This window comes from Anabrus simplex, chromosome 6 (genome assembly GCF_040414725.1).
Source record: "Anabrus simplex isolate iqAnaSimp1 chromosome 6, ASM4041472v1, whole genome shotgun sequence".
In the NCBI taxonomy this organism is placed as follows: domain Eukaryota; kingdom Metazoa; phylum Arthropoda; class Insecta; order Orthoptera; family Tettigoniidae; genus Anabrus; species Anabrus simplex.
The window spans coordinates 224146291-224166456 of record NC_090270.1 but is presented as its reverse complement, the minus strand read 5'-3'; the positions used below and the strand labels follow the sequence as shown (position 1 = coordinate 224166456).

Below are 20166 nucleotides of genomic sequence, written 5' to 3'. Positions count from 1 at the left end.
CTGGCCATAAAAGCCTCAACTGCTATACATAATCTTCAGAGCTGCAAATGGTTGGGTTTGAGTTCACCACCTCCTGAATGCAAGCTCACAGTTAAGTGATCCAAACCAAACCGCATAGCCAACTCACCTGGTTGGTAGCTGTTTAATATCACTCAAACACAGGTTTTCTGCAATGCAATGATGGAAAGGAAGGCAGAAAGAAAGAAAGAAAGAAAGAAAGATAGGAAAAGACTATACTGAGATGGTAGCAGCCATGGTGTTAACCCGTCCATCACGGATGATGAGGCAGGCCCATCACATCTGTGATGGCTTTGAACTCAGATAATGTATCTTGCCTGTCAAGCACAGGATGTTACATCTCTGTTTGGCTACTCATGCAAGTACCTCTGATATTAAAGTTTCTATGAATAGCCAAGGAATGTGGCTGCTCCACTCTTGTGTTTGTTTGTTATTGTCCTTACTGTTATTTTCTCTTTACTTTAACTCTTAGAATTAGCAGCAATATTACCTTTCTTCGAATGCCTTTCAAACTCACTATGGCTTGGAAAAGTTTATGTGACCATATTGAGAGTCTACCTAGAAGTATTCTGGATTGTGGATTAGAAGTAAATTGAAGTGATAATGAAAGGAGTGCGCACAATAACAAAAATAATAATAAAAATTATAATAATTTAAGTCAAGCTGAGAACTCATTGTAATTTCTTGGCAGTACCAGAAATCACACCTGAGTGCAGCAGCTAATAGCGCTAACCATTACACCATAGAGCTGGACAAAGTAAACTTGTGTCCTTGTTCTGTGGTGGTGCATCTCTTTTCAGGAACACCCCCATGGCGGTGAGCTGCATGTGCCATTGTAATCACATGCCAGCCCCCCTGTCATTCTTAAATCTCTGGCAGTACCAGGAATCAAGCCCAGGCCTGCAAGGATGACAGCTAATAGCTCTAATCATTACACTACAAAGGTGAACTAGGACAAAAGTGAATGGATATAAGTGACAAGGAAAATCAACCCTATTGTTCTCTATAATAATAATAATAATAATAATAATAATAATAATAATAATAATAATAATAATAATAATAATAATAATAATGTTATTTGTTTTACGTCCCACTAACTACTCTTTTAAGGTTTTCGGAGACGCCGAGGTGCCGGAATTTAGTCCCGCAGGAGTTCTTTTACGTGCCAGTAAATCTACCGACACGAGGCCGACGTATTTGAGCACCTTCAAGTACCACCGGACTGAGCCAGGTTTGAACCTGCCAAGTTGGGGTCAGAAGGCCAGGACCTTAACCGTCTGAGCCACTCAGCCCGGCTATTGTTCTCTCAGAAACTGTCAACTGTCTGAAATGTTCGAGAATAAAGGCCAGTTTACACGACAGCACTAGGTTCTGGATCTATTATGTACAGTACTGGCACTTAATTGAAGGTGCATATGTGAATTGCAGTTGCAACACTAGCAACTTCTAAATTTTTGTGAAACTAAACTACTGTAGCAATATCAACGCTATAAACATTCTGATTCGTTACTAGGTTTGGAAAATGAAGTGGGGATGTGTTGAAATAGCTAAATGTCTCAACTTTGACACAGTCTAAACGTGTTTATGGGATATTCCAAAAATAACGAATAAGTGAATTAATTGATGAATGAATGGAAAGTAAAGTCAAACACACTACTGAACTTGAATCTACTCCAAAAGAAAATAATGTGGGTGGACAGTGTGCCATATCCTGGCGGCCACCTCTATCTTTATATGGTTCGCTTTTCGGACGAACTGCTTGTCCTCTGTTACTTATGTGCACTCATTGACTTCGGTATCATGGCCGATTCATTGACTTTTATTGTATACGCAAACTTATCCCAAGGAGATCACAGATGTCGCCTTTGTCATCCTGTGACTTTACGAAGTTTGATCCCGATCTTGTCTATCTAGTTTTCTCCATGGCTCTTCTTCTAAGCTTTTTATCTAGGTGAAGGGTTATGGCGAGCGACACAATGCTTATACGCACTTGTTTTTACAAGTGTTATTTTACATGTTCTTAAGACATAATGCATTTTGTCTCGGAGGTTTTCAATGTGCTTTTACATGTTCTTAAGACATAATGCATTTTGTCTCGGAGGTTTTCAATGTGCTTTTTGCACATATATGCATGGCTTGATTAAGGTAATGTAACTACCTTTTATTTCTCAATTTCTTTCTGTTATTTGAAATTGGCCTCGTGGATCATGTTTGTTTTATATCGCCACGTGGCATTGTGATTGGCCACTACTTCTTGCTCTCCGTGGCTATTTACTTATTTGGTGGCCCATCTTGTTCTTTCTGTTGTTGCCTATGTAACGTTATTTTTTTAATATGTTTTTCTTTGTGTCACAACTCGGTACATTGATTTGCGTTTCACTGTAATTGAGTGTCTGTATTGCGTGAATGAGCTCTGTTGCACCTTGGATGCGTGTTACATCGATTTTATTCTATGGTTCATGTGTGGAAGTCTCTTTGTTATTATTCATGTATCAAACTGCTCTCCAATGTCGCCACTATGTTGTTGTGTATCGGAAGGGCTTGTACATGGATGGTTTGTGCTGTTTTGGCATTTGAATTGTATATAAGAGAGAAATTTATGATGTGATTTGGGCCTCCGATCTTGTGTGGGTTTGGCCTTGAATATCCGCGCGAGGCCTTATTTATGAACCATGCTTCTACATTTTTCGGGTCCTTTTGACCACTGTTATCTTTTATGCGTTCCCTGTTTCTTGGATCCCTTTTTAACCTACTGTGTGAGTGTTCAAATGTGAGATATTTAGGACGCATATCATATTGCCTAGTAGTGTTGTTTGTTCTTATTTTGCTTCTTTTTTTGGGCTCTGGCTTTTTTTTGGAGTGTGTATGTTCCCTTAGCAACACCTTGTTTATCCCTGATTACGGGCGCCATGCTTGCGCATGGCATGCCCTCCTTTCCTTCATCTTCGGTTTGGCTATATTTGATCTTTCTTCCTTTTTTGAGTTCACTGGAAACCATTGTTGTATGGCATCTCATTGAATGGCTGTGTATCGCGATCTGTAAAGACCTCTCCTGTTGATGCGGATATCTATTAATTTATTACTTTGGGCTGAGCTCTGCATCACAGATTCATTCTATTTTGTTCCCCCCCACGGCCGGGCTGAGTGACTCAGACGGTTAAGGCGCTGGCCTTCTAACCCCAACTTGGCAGGTTCGATCCTGGCTCAGTCCGGTGGTATTTGAAGGTGCTCAAATACGACAGCCCCGTGTCGGTAGATTTACTGGCACGTAAAAGAACTCCTGCGGGACTAAATTCCGGCACCTCAGCGTCTCCGAAGACCTTAAAAAGTAGTTAGTGGGACGTAAAGCAAATAACATTATTATTATTATTATTTTGTTCCCAGGTAACAATTTCTTTTGTTATTTTCTGATTAATTTATTTTATGTATTGCTGAACCTGTTGGCTGAATCACGTTATGGGTATGCACGATGCTATGATGATAGTGAGTAGTTTATTAAGCTTATGTATTGTTTCCATCTAGGCCTGTTTTTCCTTTTTTTGATTTTATCTCCTCCCGATTTTCATGTGGCTATTTACTATTTTGATTTAATTATTATTTAATACTCTCTTTTGTTTTTCTAATCGGCATTATTATTGTAGGACTAGAAGGGGTAGCCTTTTAAATTTTATCCTTTTCATTTAATAGGGTCGAGTTCAGTTCATGACTTCGTCTCGGGTCATTTTCGACCCGGCCACATGAACATGATAGGTAAGTATTTATGTACTGCCCCGTTACCTCTGGTTTATTTGAGTTTCCACTGATTTTTATTTTTGTTTTCATTTTTCGTTATCTTTCTGCCCATGTATGCATTGTGTTTTCCGGCTATTTATTCCCCGGTGCTCATCGTGCCCAGACCTGCCATGGGCAAGCAAGAAGAATAACATGGGGCTGGTCTAACACAACAACATATAGTATTCATCGTACGAAACTACAGAATCGCATAGCGGGAGTGCAACGGACAACTGATGAACTCTAAAGAACAATCCATTCTCGGAATACCTACATGAATGAACTCACCATCAAGAAGATAGATAATAGTAAAAAGCCTGGCAGTGGTATGGAAGAAATGTATAAAATGGGCATTTCCCTAGTTCAACCTTGATTTCTTCCTGAGCAAAAAAAAAAAAAAAAAAAAAAAAAGTTATTCAAATCTATGAACTATAATGATGTTATACTATACGTTCAGAGATTTTCTACCTACCAGGGCAATAATGTGAACTAAGAATACTTCAGCCTAACTTAGTTGATATTTATAGCAGGAATATCTCCAAAGAGTATTATGTTTTCATCACAGCAGCCAGCATTACAAGCTATTCTGAGTTCCATACTGGCTAAATAGAACAAAGAACTAATTTGAAAACTAGCCTCCTGTAATCTTGTCCAAATCCCCTAGGTAACATCATACTCTCTCCCTTGTGAGGTGAATCACATTCCTTTTCTCTTTTTCAATTATTCGTACATTACACAATCATAAACAGTGTTCTCCCCAGAAATTTTTGTCAGCTGGGTGGCAGGAATAAGTAACCGGGTGGGGGATTACTACTTCAAATATGAGTGATAAAATTTCAATAAATAAATTGTTTATTCCTCTCTGGTTGATATAGGTGGGGCACATGCTTGGATTAACAATAATATCAGAGAGGTAAACATAAACTAAAAAAATTGATTCCACTGTTATCACCAACAAGACAAAATAAGATATATCTTTTTCTACCATTAAAAAATTGAAATTTACTTTTAGCATGACATTTTATATGTTGATACTTCTTTTCTTCTTTGAGGCCGAGTTGTCTGCCACTCTTATATAATTGAATTCTGTTGAATCTGGTCCCTCTAGTGAAATCGGCATCAAATTGTTGAGCGTGCTCTGCTTCATACGATTCCTCAAAGAGGTTTTAACTCTCTTCAAAGCCGAAATCCCCTTTCACATTCAGCTGTGCTCACAGGTATGGACAGCCCAATAGCAGCTAGTCTTGCTAAATTTGGAAAAGATTCCTTAAGCTCGCATGTTGTTGTAAACTTCATCATTATTTGTTTAAGTCTTAATCCAATGTAGGACTCTCCTTGGAAAATGTTTGATGCAACAGACCATTCCAGTTTAGCGCTATTGTAATTTATGACTGGAGGGCTTCCCATTTTAGTGTAGAAGTCAAGAAGCAACTCAGAAGCTTCATTCTGATCTTGACTTTTTGCATTAAACACTCTTGAAAAGCAGGAAATGATGGGCATATCTGGAAATCTGTGTTCTAGATGTTAGATAACAGTATCTATGTACTTGTTATAAATTGTTGTCTTGAAGGTCACAACATCGACATCTGAATAAGTTTACATAAAATCAGCTTCATGGTCCGTATCGCACTTCAATAGATTCACAATTAAGTATTTATTTTCCACCTAGTCGATACAATGATTGCTTAAGGCAATTTTTAATGGTCAAAAGTGGTACATGTTTCGTATATTATCAACATCTTCAGCCACATAACACTGTTTAGATAAAAAATGTATAAAATTGACAAAGTAATGCTTTAGAGGAAGTGTCCTTAAAATTAACATAAGATTGTTTTAATCTTGTCAATCTTATGTTAATTTTAAGGACACTTCCTCTAAAGCATTACTTTGTCAATTTTATACATTTTTTATCTGAACAGTGTTATGTGGCTGAAGATGTTGATAATATACGAAACATGTACCACTTTTGACCATTAAAAATTGCCTTAAGCAATCATTGTATCGACTAGGTGGAAAATAAATACTTAATTGTGAATCTGAATAAGTGTTATGGAAGTCTGAGTTTTGTGGCTTCTAAGATTGGTTCAATTTCTGTCAAGTCAATATCTTGCGTTTGCCAAGCTCTAAACAATGTGCACAGAAGAGGTAAGGTATCTGAAAGCATCATAATTGCAGCTAATTGTATGTTTTCATGTACTTGCTTCAGCCTTCAGCTGTAATATCATTCCTTTCAGTGGCCTCTCTTTCAAGTGCAGCAACAACACTCACCATAGATCGTAGAGACTGTACAGCAGAGTCATGAGACAACCATCTAGTATCACTGGCCAATTTTAGTTTAATTTGAGGGCTGTCGATGATATTCTGGATTTCAGTTAAACCAGCCATCCTGACTGAGGAGTTTTGAAAAAAGAAAAAGAGTTGTCTTAAGATGTCATTAAACTTCACTAAATAAGGCACTTCAGCTGCTGCCTGGGCACTAGTAAGTGCCAATCTGTGGTTAATGCAGTGACAGTTTACCATGAGTCCATTTGTTTTATCTCTTAGCAGTGTTGCTACTCCCTTTTGCTTACCAATCATGACAGCTGCCCCATCAGATCCTAGACCTACCAAATTACAAGTTTTTAACCCTAAATTTTCAAGGATTTCAGTTAGTTTATTTGTTATGGTCTCAGCTTTACCATCAATGATGTTGCACGTTGACACAAAACTAACATTAACCTCTTTTTGAAGTTGGTTAACATATTTTATGTTCACAATAAGTTACTTCAGTACAGAAATATCTGTAGTTTCATCACACAGAACACTGAAATTATCTGCTGAATGTATGTTCTTTAATATTTCACATCTAGTTTCTGAAGCTATAACATCATGTAACTCCTGCATTATTCTTTCTGAAGTATAATTAGCATTATCACCAATGTTAAGATTCTTTAGACATGTACAACCTCACAGTGTTTGAGCAATTTTCCGTATAATGTAGTGTGTGGTAGCTCATTTTTTGCCAACCAATACATTGATCTTAGGACTCCGAGAGAAGCATCTCTTTGTAAATTGTTTAAAATAGAAACTGATTTTTCTATTTGCCCAAATCCAGTTTCTTCGAATGCACGTCTTTCACTTAAGTTTGAACAAGAATCGGTATGCAGCTTGCTTTGTTCATGGTCAACTAAACTCTCCTTTCGAAGTCTTGCACACAGTATAGTCACCCAAGTCACTTCCTTCTTTGTCGGTTTCTTCAATGAACATTTTATACATGTGGAACAAAACATACCATTTCACAACTAACCACGTAAATTGCTTAAACCAGTCATTACTGATGCCTGATAAGCGGTGTTTAGAAGAATGTTTCACTTGTGGTTTTTCATTTTGAATACTTTCCACTTCACCAGATGAGCCGGCCTCAGCAATGTCCTTTTCGGAAATCTCTCCTGGTGTTGAATTATTACTTTTCCTAGGTTCTTTCTTAAAGAAACTTAGAAGAGTAGATGTTTGACGAGATTTCCTACTCATTTTGAGAACACAGAATGTGGCGTCAAAAACACGAAGAAAGAAATGGGCAGTTCATTTACGTAATTCCCGGCAAGAGATTGAAAATAATACCAATATTTGTGATGAATTAGAAAGTAAAGCACAAATGGAAAACACTGACAACAATAGTTAAAATGTAATTAAATCGGAACTATAATTCAACTGAAGTCCATTGTTAGCGGTAGTAAATGTTAAAGAAACCAAAAGAACACCGAACAAACAGATTTGCTTCGAAAACAACTAAGTTAGTGACACTGAACACTAACACATACTCTATCGATTCGTATGTTTCATATTCGATTGTAGATCGATATTTTCCGTCAAAATGGCTGCCATAGCAAATGCGCAGTACCAAATATTGTATTGAAGTATTTGGTAAAATGTTGTGATAAGCTAGCGATGGAGTGGAGTCGAGAAAGTCTGTCTCGAGTTGAGTTCTATGCTTGGAAATGGACACTGCGCCGGAATCGAGTCCATGGGAATACGCATCGGTATCTCTGACCGTTCGTAAAATTACTTGTAATGGTTAGTCCACACCAAAGTTAATAAACAATGTTAACGAAACAAAGTTAATAAACAATGTTAACGAAAACATTTCTCAAGATGTTAATAAACTTTTGTTTACAAACCTCTTTAACATTGTGTCCACACCAAATAAACTTTTGTTAACAAACTTCTTTAACATTGTGTCCACACCAAAATATCTGTTTGTGAGGTTACAATGGATAGGGTCAGGAAGAAGAAAATACAGCTGCAGCTTTCATTATTTTAATGAGTGCAACTAGAGAAAAGTGCAGACGCAAAGTGTGGCAAAGAAAAATATTGGAAAAGCGTTTAGAATTAAGTTTGGAGAGGACACTTAGGCCTATGTCAGAACTTTCAATTCATGATGCAGCAGGCTTTCAAAACTTTCTGAGAATGTCCCCACAAGACTTTCAGTTCTTGTTGACAGTAATTGGGTCTGAAATTGCAAGAAATGATACAAATTTATCGGAATGTCATGTGCATTAATGTTAGACTAAGTATAACTTGAAGATTCCTAGCGACTGGTGACTCCTACCAAGGATCATGTAAGAGTGTAAGAGAAATACTCCTACACTTCACTTATGTATTTGTATGGTGTATATGAGTTGCTTGCGATTCGACAGTCGATTTCGAAAAATAAATAATAAATAAATAAATAAATAAATAAATAAATAAATAAGTATTGTATTCCGCGCTACGAATTTGCGTGTTCTAATTGCGTCTTTGCGCATGTGCGAACCGAAATGTTAACGAAAACACGAAATGTTAATGAAAAGTTTCATTCACAAAAGTTAAAGAAATTTTGTTTATCAACATGCTGGAAAAGTTAATGAACACGCTATTTTGTTTATTAACAGACAGAAATGTTCATGAACATTGTTCATTAACAATGTTTATTAACAAAGTTAACGAAAACATCTTGGTGTGGACGCACCTTAACAACGAAACTAGCGGGAATGAAATCGTGATGTAACGAAGGAAGTGTGTTTAAAATAACACTTAATGACTCCAAGAGAATGATATGGTTCAATATATGCGAAGTACATACATTTCAAATCAAGAATAAAATAATGAACAAAACCCCAAATTCGGTTAAATCTTAACTTAGGATAATCTCATTAAACATTAGTGTGGTATTCGCGTTACCACTTCATGAAATTAAGTATGGAAGGACTGAATGTCAGTAATTTCTGTGTAGCTGCTAGTGATATTGTTGCCCGGCCGAGCGGCTCAGACTGTTGTGGAGCTGGCCTTCTGACCCCAACTTGGCAGGTTCGATCCTGGCTCAGTCCGGTAATACTTGAATGTGCTCGAATATGTCAGCCTCGGTAGATTTACTGGCACGTAAAAGAACTCCAACGGGACACAATTCCGGCACCTGGGCGTCTCCGAAAACTGTCCAAAGTAGTTACTGGTACGTAACGACAACATTATTATTATTATTATCATCATCAGTATAACACTGTTAATGAATTCACCAAGGTGACTGGGAGGATGCTGGTACCAAGCATCACATTGGGATGCATGACTTTAATAATGCTGCTGCAACATAATCCTCTCCAATTGATTCGTAAATGTATTTCTATATTGAGAGAATGTAGTTAGAATTTTGTGTTTTAGAACGCTACTAATATATCACAATCACCATCTCGTTCTTATAATGGTCTCTAACGATCCTGGCCAATATTATACGGCGTATTTCTTCCATTTGTATTGCATGGAATTTGTTCTAATCGTTATTACTTCAAGTATTGACAGAGAATTTTGAACTTATGGCGTTCTACCGCTCGTTCATAATCGTGTATCATCGTGCGCTTGCCACTCCTTTGCTGTGAAGTGCCGTGCGGGTTTGTGACATCATACGGAATCGAGACAAGTGCTCGCAAGCGATTCTACATATTCTCTTTGATTCTACGCTGATCCTCCCGCTCACACACAACGCTACGTTATAGGGAAGCAAAACACTTAAACTCCAATGTAATTATGCTGACAAAAATGAATTTTTATCATTTAAATAAACAGTTTCACAGTAGGCCTATTTATATTTTAATTCGAAACAACCAATGACTCAACTATGTGTTCAAATAATGTAACTAGCACACATCTAGGTTATGTTAGCCGGGCGGTCTGTAAAAACAGCCGGGCGGTGCGCCCATTATAAAGGTCCTGGGGAGAGCACTGATAAAACTGGAAGAAATGGCCAATTAACTTCCTTACACTTTTCAGCAAAAACACTGAAAGATTGTCATTTGTTTATTACCTAGAAGGATATACAGTAAAACCTCGTAAATTTGAAGTCGTTGGGACGCAAAAATTGGACTTCGAATTACGCAATTTTGAATTAATCTCCAACTCTTAATTCAGAAATGCCAACTCTTGATGCGTCATGAAATATTCTAAGACCCGTGCTGCATGCAATTAACCTTGATTCACAGTTTAAACCTTTGAAATGCCATGGGAGAAAAAAAAAAAAAATCCAAAATGTATCCAACAAGGTGCATTTACAGTATTCAAATTCACTTGGATAACTCACTGATAAACATAACCTCACGCAACGAAAAAAAAAGAAAAAAAAAAGAAAGAAAAAAAAGAAAAGATTCAAAGACAAGGAGCAATCTATGCTGGCTCCCTTGAGCAAGTCCTTTATTCATTGGATTACTGAACTAAATGCATTTTAGATGTCCTGTACTTGCACAGAAAGTACCCGATGCCCTTAAAACATCGTAGTTTATCGTAACTTTCCTGTGACGAGGGGAGAAAGTCTCTCGCTTCCAGCTGCATTAGAACACAGTACAGTGACTCTATCCTTGTATGATTTCACGCCATGGTACTTCTCTTGTAATTCAGGAATGCGAACCCTTGCCGCATCACAAAGTATTCTAAGACGCATTAATGCTTAAACCTTTCAAATGCCTAGGAGAAAAACTATTCCTGAAATGTATCCAACAAAGTGCATTTACATTATTCAAATACAGTAGAACCTTGATAATTCGAAATCGGTTAATTCAAAATCCCACCTAATTCGAAGAAGGTCTCGTTCCCGGAAACGTGAGATACAGTTTTGCATGTTATTTTAATTGTTTAATTCGAAATAGGGATAATTCGTAATTCGAAGTACAATGTCGGCTCCATTACCGAAATTCAGACTTTTAATTTGAAACTGCCTTTACATTTTAAAACAATAGTATGTTACAGAGTAATTTCAACTCAAAATTTATCCGCATCATAATAGAACGCGTTCCGGAACGTGGAAGGGTACCGAAGCTTTCCGCATTTACTCTCACTTCGGTGGGTCTACAGTGCGCTTCATGATTACTAAGTTGAATGAAATTGGATTCTTTTTTATTCAACCTTTTAAGGAACGCCGGGATTACCACGCAACAGGCAGTGTGCAGAAAAACAGAATCCACGAACACTGGTGATGCCGACAGTTGACGAAAAAAACGTGGCTCATATAATAAATGCGTAGGCACCGAACAATATTGTCATTGCCGATGAAACTGCATTGCTTTATTTTAATGCGAGCCCAAACGGTCTTATGGTTTTAAAGGAGAAAGTGCCAGCCGGAGAATCGTACAAGCTAGGGGATAGAGGTGATTGTAGTGCGTTGCAATGCACATGGAAGCAAGAAACTTTATCCCCTCATCATAGGAAAGTTTGATAAGCAACAATGTTTTAAGGGCGTCGGGCACTTTCCATGCCAGTGAAAAGCATCTAAAAATGCAAACGGTACAGAAATCCACAAAATAATGCATTTGCACATGGGAACCAGCATAATTTATCCTCATCTTTGAATTGTTTGATTTTTTTCTTTCATTGCGTGAGGTTATGTTTGTCAGTGATTTATCCAAGTGCATTATTTGTTTATTGTAAATGCACCTTGTTGGATACATGTCGGAATTTTTTTTTTTCTCATGGCATTTGAAAGGTTTAAACCATGAATCGAGGTGAATGCATGTAACCATGAATCGAGATGAATGCATGTATTAATGAGTCTTAGAATACTTTGTGACACGGCAAGTGTTTACATTTTTGAAGTACGAGAGAAGTGCCATGGCGGGAAATCATACAAGGATAGTCACAGGAAAGTTCGATTTTAAGGGCATCGGGTACTTTCTGTGTAAATACATGGCATCTAAAATGTTGCACATGGGAGCCAGCATAGATTTCTCCTCGTCTTCGAATCATACTTTTCTTTCTTTCTTTCACTGAATGAGGTTATGTTTGCCAGTGAGATATCCAAGTGCATTATTTGAATACCGTAAACGCACCTTCTTGGATACATTTTGGAAATAGTTTCTTTTTTTCATGCCATTTGGAAGCTATAAACTGTGAATCAAAGTTAACTGCATACAGTAACGGGCCTTAAAATATTTTGCAACACAGCAAGGGTTGGTACTTCTGAATTGCGAATTGGCGGTTAATTCAAAATCACGTAATTTGAAGTCCGATTTTTGAGTCCCAACGACTTTGAATTAATGAGGTTTTACTGTAATGCACTTGGGTAAATCATTGGCAAACATAACCACACACAATGCAAGAAAAAACGCACAATTCAAAGATGAGGACAAATTATACTGGCTCCTTTCTGCAAATCCTTTATTCATTGGATTACTGTACTGACCACATTTTAGATGTCCTGTACTTGTATGGAAAGTGATGACGGCATTAAAACATCGTGGCTTATTGAACTTCCCTATGGCGAGGGGAAGAAGTCTCTCGCTTCCGTTTGCATTGCAACACAGTGCAATGACCCCCACCCCCTACTGTACGATTTCTCAGCTAGCACTTCCCTTCTATAAAACCGTAAGTCCCTTTGGGCTCGGCATTTTCAGGCAGTTTCATCGGCAATGACAATATTATTCAGTGCATATGAACTGATTATATGAAGTACGCTTTTTCGCCAACTGCCGGCATTAAAATTATAAAATTATTTTATTTACAACCACCTATTCAATACATTACAATACACTAATTGAATTATAGTATAATCATGAAGTGTCTTAAATAATGGGACATGTTTTGTTCGGCATAGCGAACATCATCAGCCGTTAATGCACAAAGACTAAGTCAGGGTCCTGAGCTTAAATATGAACAAAATAGTATCCTCATATCAAAAGAGTAACCATGTCATAATAAAAAAGTGATAATCAACTATCAACACAATATAACATTAGACTTAGATTTTAACAAAATATGTGCAAGTTAAAAACAAGTATTTGTCGTGGAATGCATTGATGATGGCAATCTGTGAAAATAAAAACAATCGTGGGGTTGTTAAAGTATGACAATAGACAGTGTGGACGTTAAAATATACATCAACGCATGAAGCATGGATTAATTATTGTGAGGCTGGAGTTCCTTCGAATTACGTAAAAACAAGAGTTAAAATAGAGTTCATTGAATTACCGCGAGTCCAAGTTGAACCAGTCAAAAGGCACATAACAACGAACAAACTAAGGTTGATGTATGGCATGAATTCCAATAGTTGCGAATTCCATGGGAGAGACAATCGTGATGCCAGAAAGAAAGTAGAAGTTAAACTACTCAATTTTCATGCGTTAGCAATAAAATAGAATTGTATGTAATGTAGAACACCAAATAATGGACTCATTAAAGAGTAACGGCTATCTTGAATATAGGGAGAGTTCTAGCAATCCTTAGGTGAAAGAGAGCAGATTATGGCACAAAATGGAGTTTGAATCTGAAATGAAAGAAAAAAGGGGAAATTAAGTTATGTTGACAACGGAAGATGAAAACGTAGGGAAAAATTGAAAGAGGAAGCTTACCCCCTGCGACTGGTATGAGGTGTCCGCTAGCGTTGGCTGCGTGAAGCAAACTGGCGAGTAGCTTTATTACTGCTTTTAGTGTTGTACATATGTATACGTAGAGGCAGGGAGTGAGTCGTGTGAGGAGGGGCAACTAATTCCTTGAGTGGGTCAGATGTATGTAAATAACATACAAAACCGTACCTCATGTTTCCGGGAATGAGAGCTTCTTTGGAGGGGGTGTAGCATGAAGGGATGATAGAAGGGATGATCGCCAGTGTTCGCGGATTCTGCTTCTCCACACACTGCTTGCTACATGATATTATGGTGTTCCTAAATGTTGAATACAAAAGAATTACGATTTTCCTCAAACTTAGCAAATATGAAGCACAGTGTAGACACACCGAAGTGAGTAAAAGTACTGAAATCTACCCCAGCACGCTCCAGAAGACGCGCTCTATCATGACGCGGATAAATTTTGAATTTAAATTACCATGAAAAAAATATTTTTAAAATATAAAGGCAGTTTCGAATTAAAAGTCTGAGTTTCGGTAATGAGACCGACATTGTTCTTCGAATTACGAATTATCCGTATTTTTAATTAAACAATTTAAATAACATACAAAACCGTACCTCATGTTTCCGGGAACGAGAGCTTCTTTGAATTAGGTGGTATTTTGAATTAACCGATTTTGAATTATCAAGGTTCTACTGTATTCCCAAGTGAAAGATAAATTTCTATCTTTTACATATGAATATAAATTACCTGGTTTGCGTTCACCATGAAGCGGGTTGGACAGAACCATTCCTGTTTCACTCATACCATACCGTTCTAGAATTTGGTGGCCTGTAATCTCTTCCCAGCGGTGAAATATAGGGGTAGGTAAGGGGGCAGATCCACTTACCATCAGCCTGTAACCAAGAAAAATTATTCATTTAGATTCTAGCAGTAAACCATTATACTCCATCTACTAATCCTCAGCATTAAATTTAGATGTCAAATAATAAATAACTATTTATGTACTAAAACCACTCCACAGCAAAGATACTCAACTACAGACCAAAAGGAGTACACATCAAAACATGACATCAACTGATTCAGGAAAGCAATCCATATATGTAACTTTCACTATCTCTCATTTGAAAGCCTTGGTATTTCTGAAGTCAAAATCAAAAAGATCATCATCATCCATCACCTCTTGAATGATTTCATATCAAGGAAGCTGGAAATTAATCGAACACTTTCCTTGGTACAGTATTTCAATCCCTAATTCCTCTTCATATAAACAAATATTTGACCCAACTTGTCTTCTTGAATTCCAAATTTATCTCCACATTACGAATTTTTCTACTTTTAGAAACTCCTTTCAAGCTTATTCGTCTACTAATGCCATCTCTCCACTGACAGTTTGGAACATAACGTTTAGTCAAGCAGCTCATCTCCTTACTCTCACATCTTCTCAGCCCAAGTTTGCAACATTTTGGTAACATTACCCTTTTGTCAGAAATCACTCAGAAAAAATTGTGCTGCTTTCCTTTGGATCTTTTCCAGTATACGGATTCTGAGGGACTCTCCACAAGTCAATCATTTCCATCTATACCTGAGAACGTGATTAACATTCCTCGCCCATCCCACTGGAAAAGGTGCAATAACAGCATTAACAATTATAAATTTCCATTTTTTTATGTTTTTAAATTCTACTGAAATCGTAACCTTGACTGTATTCCGGATCCGAGTGGTCACCTTCATTGGAGGACGGATAATTTATTATTTCTTTAATAAATCTCTCTCAAATAATTCTGGTGAGGGTACCACACACTGAAACCATACAATACTGTACCATGTAAGTTATTAAGAACTAAGTATATTATTCATCATTTTCCCAATGGCTGGCAACAATGTGCTACACATTGCTTATTCTTAGATCTCACCCATGCTCTCTATACATCCTTTCTACTGTTATTCATTGGTATTTAATCTGTGTGACAATTTTTTAAATGTTAAAAGTGTATTTATTTCAATGTGTGTCACTTTTGAGGAATTTTGAGGTTTCCTTGTTTGATTAGTAATAACTGTGTCTTCAATGGATACAGTTCCCAGAAAGCGCAGTGCAATTGTTGCACTATCTCAAAATACTTCCATCACAAAGAGTTAGCTATTAAATTTGCTGTCTGTATAGGCACAATAAATAGTATTATTCAGCAGCACAAACAGATTGGCTTCACAGAAGGGAAACTGTGGCAGTAAGAAGAGAATGACACCAACTGACAGCTATGGATTTGGGTCACAAACAGATGGGAAGGGGAGTGCATCTGCATGATTGTAATGTTTGTCCTAGACTTCTGGCACTGGAAGGAAAGCCCATAAACCTGCAAAGAAATGCTTTCTAACAGGAGAAATGTGCAGGATACTTCTCTTGTGGGTACAGTCATCAGGATTGGAAAAAATGAAACAATGGAAGATAGTTCTTTTCCCTGATAAGATGACTCTGAAGTGCAGGGGCAAAGGGTTCAACATGTGTGTCAAGCGAAGAATGAGCTAACACCCTCAGCATATTTGCAACGGACCATATAACCAGGACCCTTACTATCAGTCAAAAGGATGATAAAATATGACCAGTATATCCATATATACTGAAAAGGAGAGATGATGGTTAGCTGAAGAAGAGGTTTCTATATGGCAATGTCATTTCTCGGCAAGATTTGGCTTCTTGCCATACTTCAAAAGAAAGTGAAAAAATTCTTCCTTGAGAATAATATTTGTGTCTAAGTGTGGCCACCGAACTCTCTTGACATTAATCCAACAGCAAATTTGTGGGCTATTCACGAAAAGAGACTCACATAACCTGACTATTCCACAAAAATATGCATGATACGAGTCGCTAGAGACAATACGATTTTATGATGATGAACTTACAAATATGTGCTCAAAACAGGTGGAATCTATGTGAAATACACTAGTGATCAAAAGTTAAGCATAAGTTACGAGTCAGCAGGGCAAAAGGAAATAGACCGCAAATCACACGACATGTGCACCTACCAACCATGCGTGTTCGCTCTGTATAGGAAAGGAGTGTTCCCTGCTTTGACTAGCGGCCTAACCACAAGGTAAACACAGCCAGTGCCTGCGCCCCATATTCCCTCAGTCGTGTTTGCCCTATTATAGTGTGCGGAGTGTAGCCTCATGGTGAACGTGACAACATAATGGCAAGACGCCGCCATTTGAACCCCTTTTGCACAGTAGAATACTTGGCCGCCTGGAAGCAGGCCAGACACAGACCGAAGTCGCCCTATCCTTGAATGTGCCACAAAGTGTCATTTCCAGGCTTTGGAGACGATTTCGAGACATAGGAGATGTTAGTCGTAGGCCAGTACCAGGTCGACCAAGGGTAACCATCCCACATCAGGACCGATATCTGGCCTTAACTGCCCGACGAAATCGGAGTGCATCTGCAAGACAATTGTCAGCGGAGCTTGCAGCCGCCTCAGAGGTTGCCGTTTCCTGGCAACCTGTGTACCGGAGGCGCAGAACAGTAGGGCTGTTTGCCCGACATCCAGCGGTGTGCGTCCCACTCACTCCGGCATAGAGACTGGCCCATTTACTGTGGAGCTGTCAACATCGAAACTGGACCATGAATGAATGGAGGCATGTGCTCTTCACAGATGAATCCTGCTTCAGTTTGCAGAATGATTTCCACCGCACATTAATCTGGAGAGAACTGGGTAGCCGATACATCCACAGGGACATAGTGGAAGGGGACCAGTATGGTGGTGGTGGCGTCATGGTGTGGGGTAGCATCATGTTGAATGGCTGTACGGACCTACACATCTTCATGGGTGGTCCGAGGAACACTGTTAATGTTGATGAGGGATGAGGTACCGAGACCACATGTTTGACTCTTCAGAGGTGCGGCTGATCCAGACTTCCTCTTAATGGATGATAATGCCCAACCGCACCACGCTGCTCTGGTGGATGAATTTCTGGCTGGGGACGACATTCATCGCATGGACTGGCCAGCAAGGTCTGCGGATCTGAATCCTACAGAACATGCCTGGGATGCATTGGGGAGGCAAATTGCATCCCGTCAGCCTCTACCAAGGACCCTCCAAGACCTTCGCATTGCCCTTCCGGAGAAATGGGATCGACTGCCACAAGAGCTCTTGGACCATCTGACAGAGAGCATGCCACATTGCTGCGAAGCATGTGTGGCCGCATATTAACACCCAGGTACATACAGTGAACCCTGTGAGGAATTTTTCCTCTTGGTGAAGCTTGCAACCTGACTTTTCATCCCATTTACCATCATGCCAATGTCTGCTGTCCATCTCACAACATGGTCGAGGTCTGTTCTGTAGTTGCTCACCTTATTACTCTATACAAAAAGCCTTATCTGTGATTCCAGTTATCTTTTACCCATATCATTTATATACATTTAAAGATTTAAAGATAAGAGGTATAGAACTAAATGAAGCCACAGAACTACTGAATGATAAGAATGTGAATGATAAAGAATTTGATACCTTCGTTTGTCATCTGTGATACTCAACTGGACTGCACTTATTTCTCTTCACACTGGTGCTTAACTTCAACTTTTCTGTGTAAAAACAATAACAACCAGCTATTTGCTTCTTAATCTATAAAACATATGACTACAAGATCCAACATTGAGATAATGATTTAATACCCAGTGCATCTTTCTTATGTGATTTTGAACTTTCGTCATGAAAACGTTTATGTTCTCTATGTCTTTTATTCAATAGTGAATTTTTTACCTTGCACCTTTTGAAAAATTTAAAAGACTTTTGAATATCTAGTGCCTCTTTCTTATACGATACTGAACTTTCGTCATGTGAAAAAAGGTTATGTTTTCTATGTTCTCTTGTTATTTGCCAGTGAATTTTTACCTTGCACCCTTTGAACGACAGGCTGAAGATGACCCTGACTAAAGGTCGAAACCGGTTCCAATTATGCTTAACTTATAATGTAACCTTGCATTAATAAGTTTTCTTGTGCTGAATAGGTGGAACCACAATATATTATTAATTTAATTGTAGCCACAGAACTAGTTACAAATAGAGGATTGTGGTGGCATTAAAAAAAAAAAAAAAATTATTTTATGCCCACATTGGAGCACTGAAATCAATCTATATACAGTCAAGTCTTATGAACATTGGTTACAAATTTGGTTGATGTTTCTTCTTTTGTTCTCAGAAATGTTTCATTCTCTCTGACCTGGCTGCATTTAGTAAATTCACAGGAGGCTTGAAGGCTGAATGCTGAAAGGCATAACAGTCTATAATGAATATATATGTATGTAATTTATGTTTGTTTCATATATCTAAGAAAACAAAGGTCCAATAATACTGTCTTGCAGGACCTCCCTCTTAATCATTACAGGATCAATGCTTCACCTACTAGAAATATGGACATTTATTCAACCATTCTTTTGTCTAGTCCAGGGCTGCTCAAACTTTCTTGTATGGAGAACCAATAGTTTTGAGAAGGGCATTTCATGGGCCACAGACTAGTATACCTTCTTCCTCTTCCTCCTCTTCATCTTCTCCTCATTATTATTATTATTATATATATATAATTCGCTGGGACCATCAAGGACCACGTTAAGTCTTGTTGCATTTGACACTGAACTTGGCCTTCTTTAGAGCCCAAATTTCCCTCATTCTTTGTGAGTGGGCCTGCTTACACTCCTCTGTCCAAGGGGCACCGTGTCTTCTCCTCGATTGCTCGTCTCGGTTTAGCCTGTTCGTCAATATTTTCTTGCGGAATAGATCTCTGTTAAGGGCATCTTCAGCTGAGATATGTGGCATTTGCAGGTCTTCCTTGGTATTTCTAAACCAGGGAATTGTGGTTTGAATCAAAAAAGTGAAAGATTTCTTTAGTTAACTTTCTTCCGTCCATTCTTCTCAGATGACCGTAAAATCGTGCCCGTCTTTTTCTGATTGTGTTGTTAATTTTCTGTATTTTGCTGTAGACTTCGTTGTTGGATCTCTTTTGGTGGATTCCATTTCTGTACTTTGATCCCAAGATTCCTCTCACAATTTTGCGTTCTCTTTTCTCCAGTTCTTCAAGGTGTCCTTTGTTGGCATTTAGAGACAGGGTTTCGGCTGCATACAGAACTACTGGCTTCAGAACTGTTTCATAGTGACGTATCTTGGTGTTTTGGGAAAGGCATTTTTTGTTGTAGATTGTGCGGGATGTTTGGTAGGCTATTTCCAGTTTGCGTACTCGCTCCTGAAGTGCTTCTTTGTCCAGTCTTATTTTCATGATGATCTAACCCAGGTATTTGAATTTGTCTACTCGGGTGATGTCCCCGTATTTTGTATGGAGTTTTGGTGGAGCCTCTTTGATGTTAGTCATTACTTCTGTTTTCTCAAACGATATCTGCAAACCAGTTTGTTCGGCAATTTCCTTTAAAATTTCAACTTGAGCTGTAGAGGTTTCTATGTCGTTTGAGAGAACAGCAATATCATCGGCAAATGCTAAGCAGTCTGTTGCGATCCCCTTGGATTTGGTTCCTATTCTCAATGGACTGTA

The 20166-nt window shown here is 38.3% G+C and overlaps 1 protein-coding gene across 8 annotated transcripts in view; it reads right to left on the bottom strand.

The window, feature by feature from the left end:
* Positions 1-20166, bottom strand: part of Acsf3 (Acyl-CoA synthetase family member 3) — a 197381-nt gene that overhangs the window by 35722 nt on the left and 141493 nt on the right. For all 8 annotated transcript variants that reach the window (XM_067150220.2, XM_067150224.2, XM_067150219.2 and 5 more), the window contains one exon: positions 14380-14525. In XM_067150220.2, coding sequence (XP_067006321.2) covers positions 14380-14525 — 146 coding nt within the window. The remainder of the gene's footprint in view (positions 1-14379; positions 14526-20166) is intronic.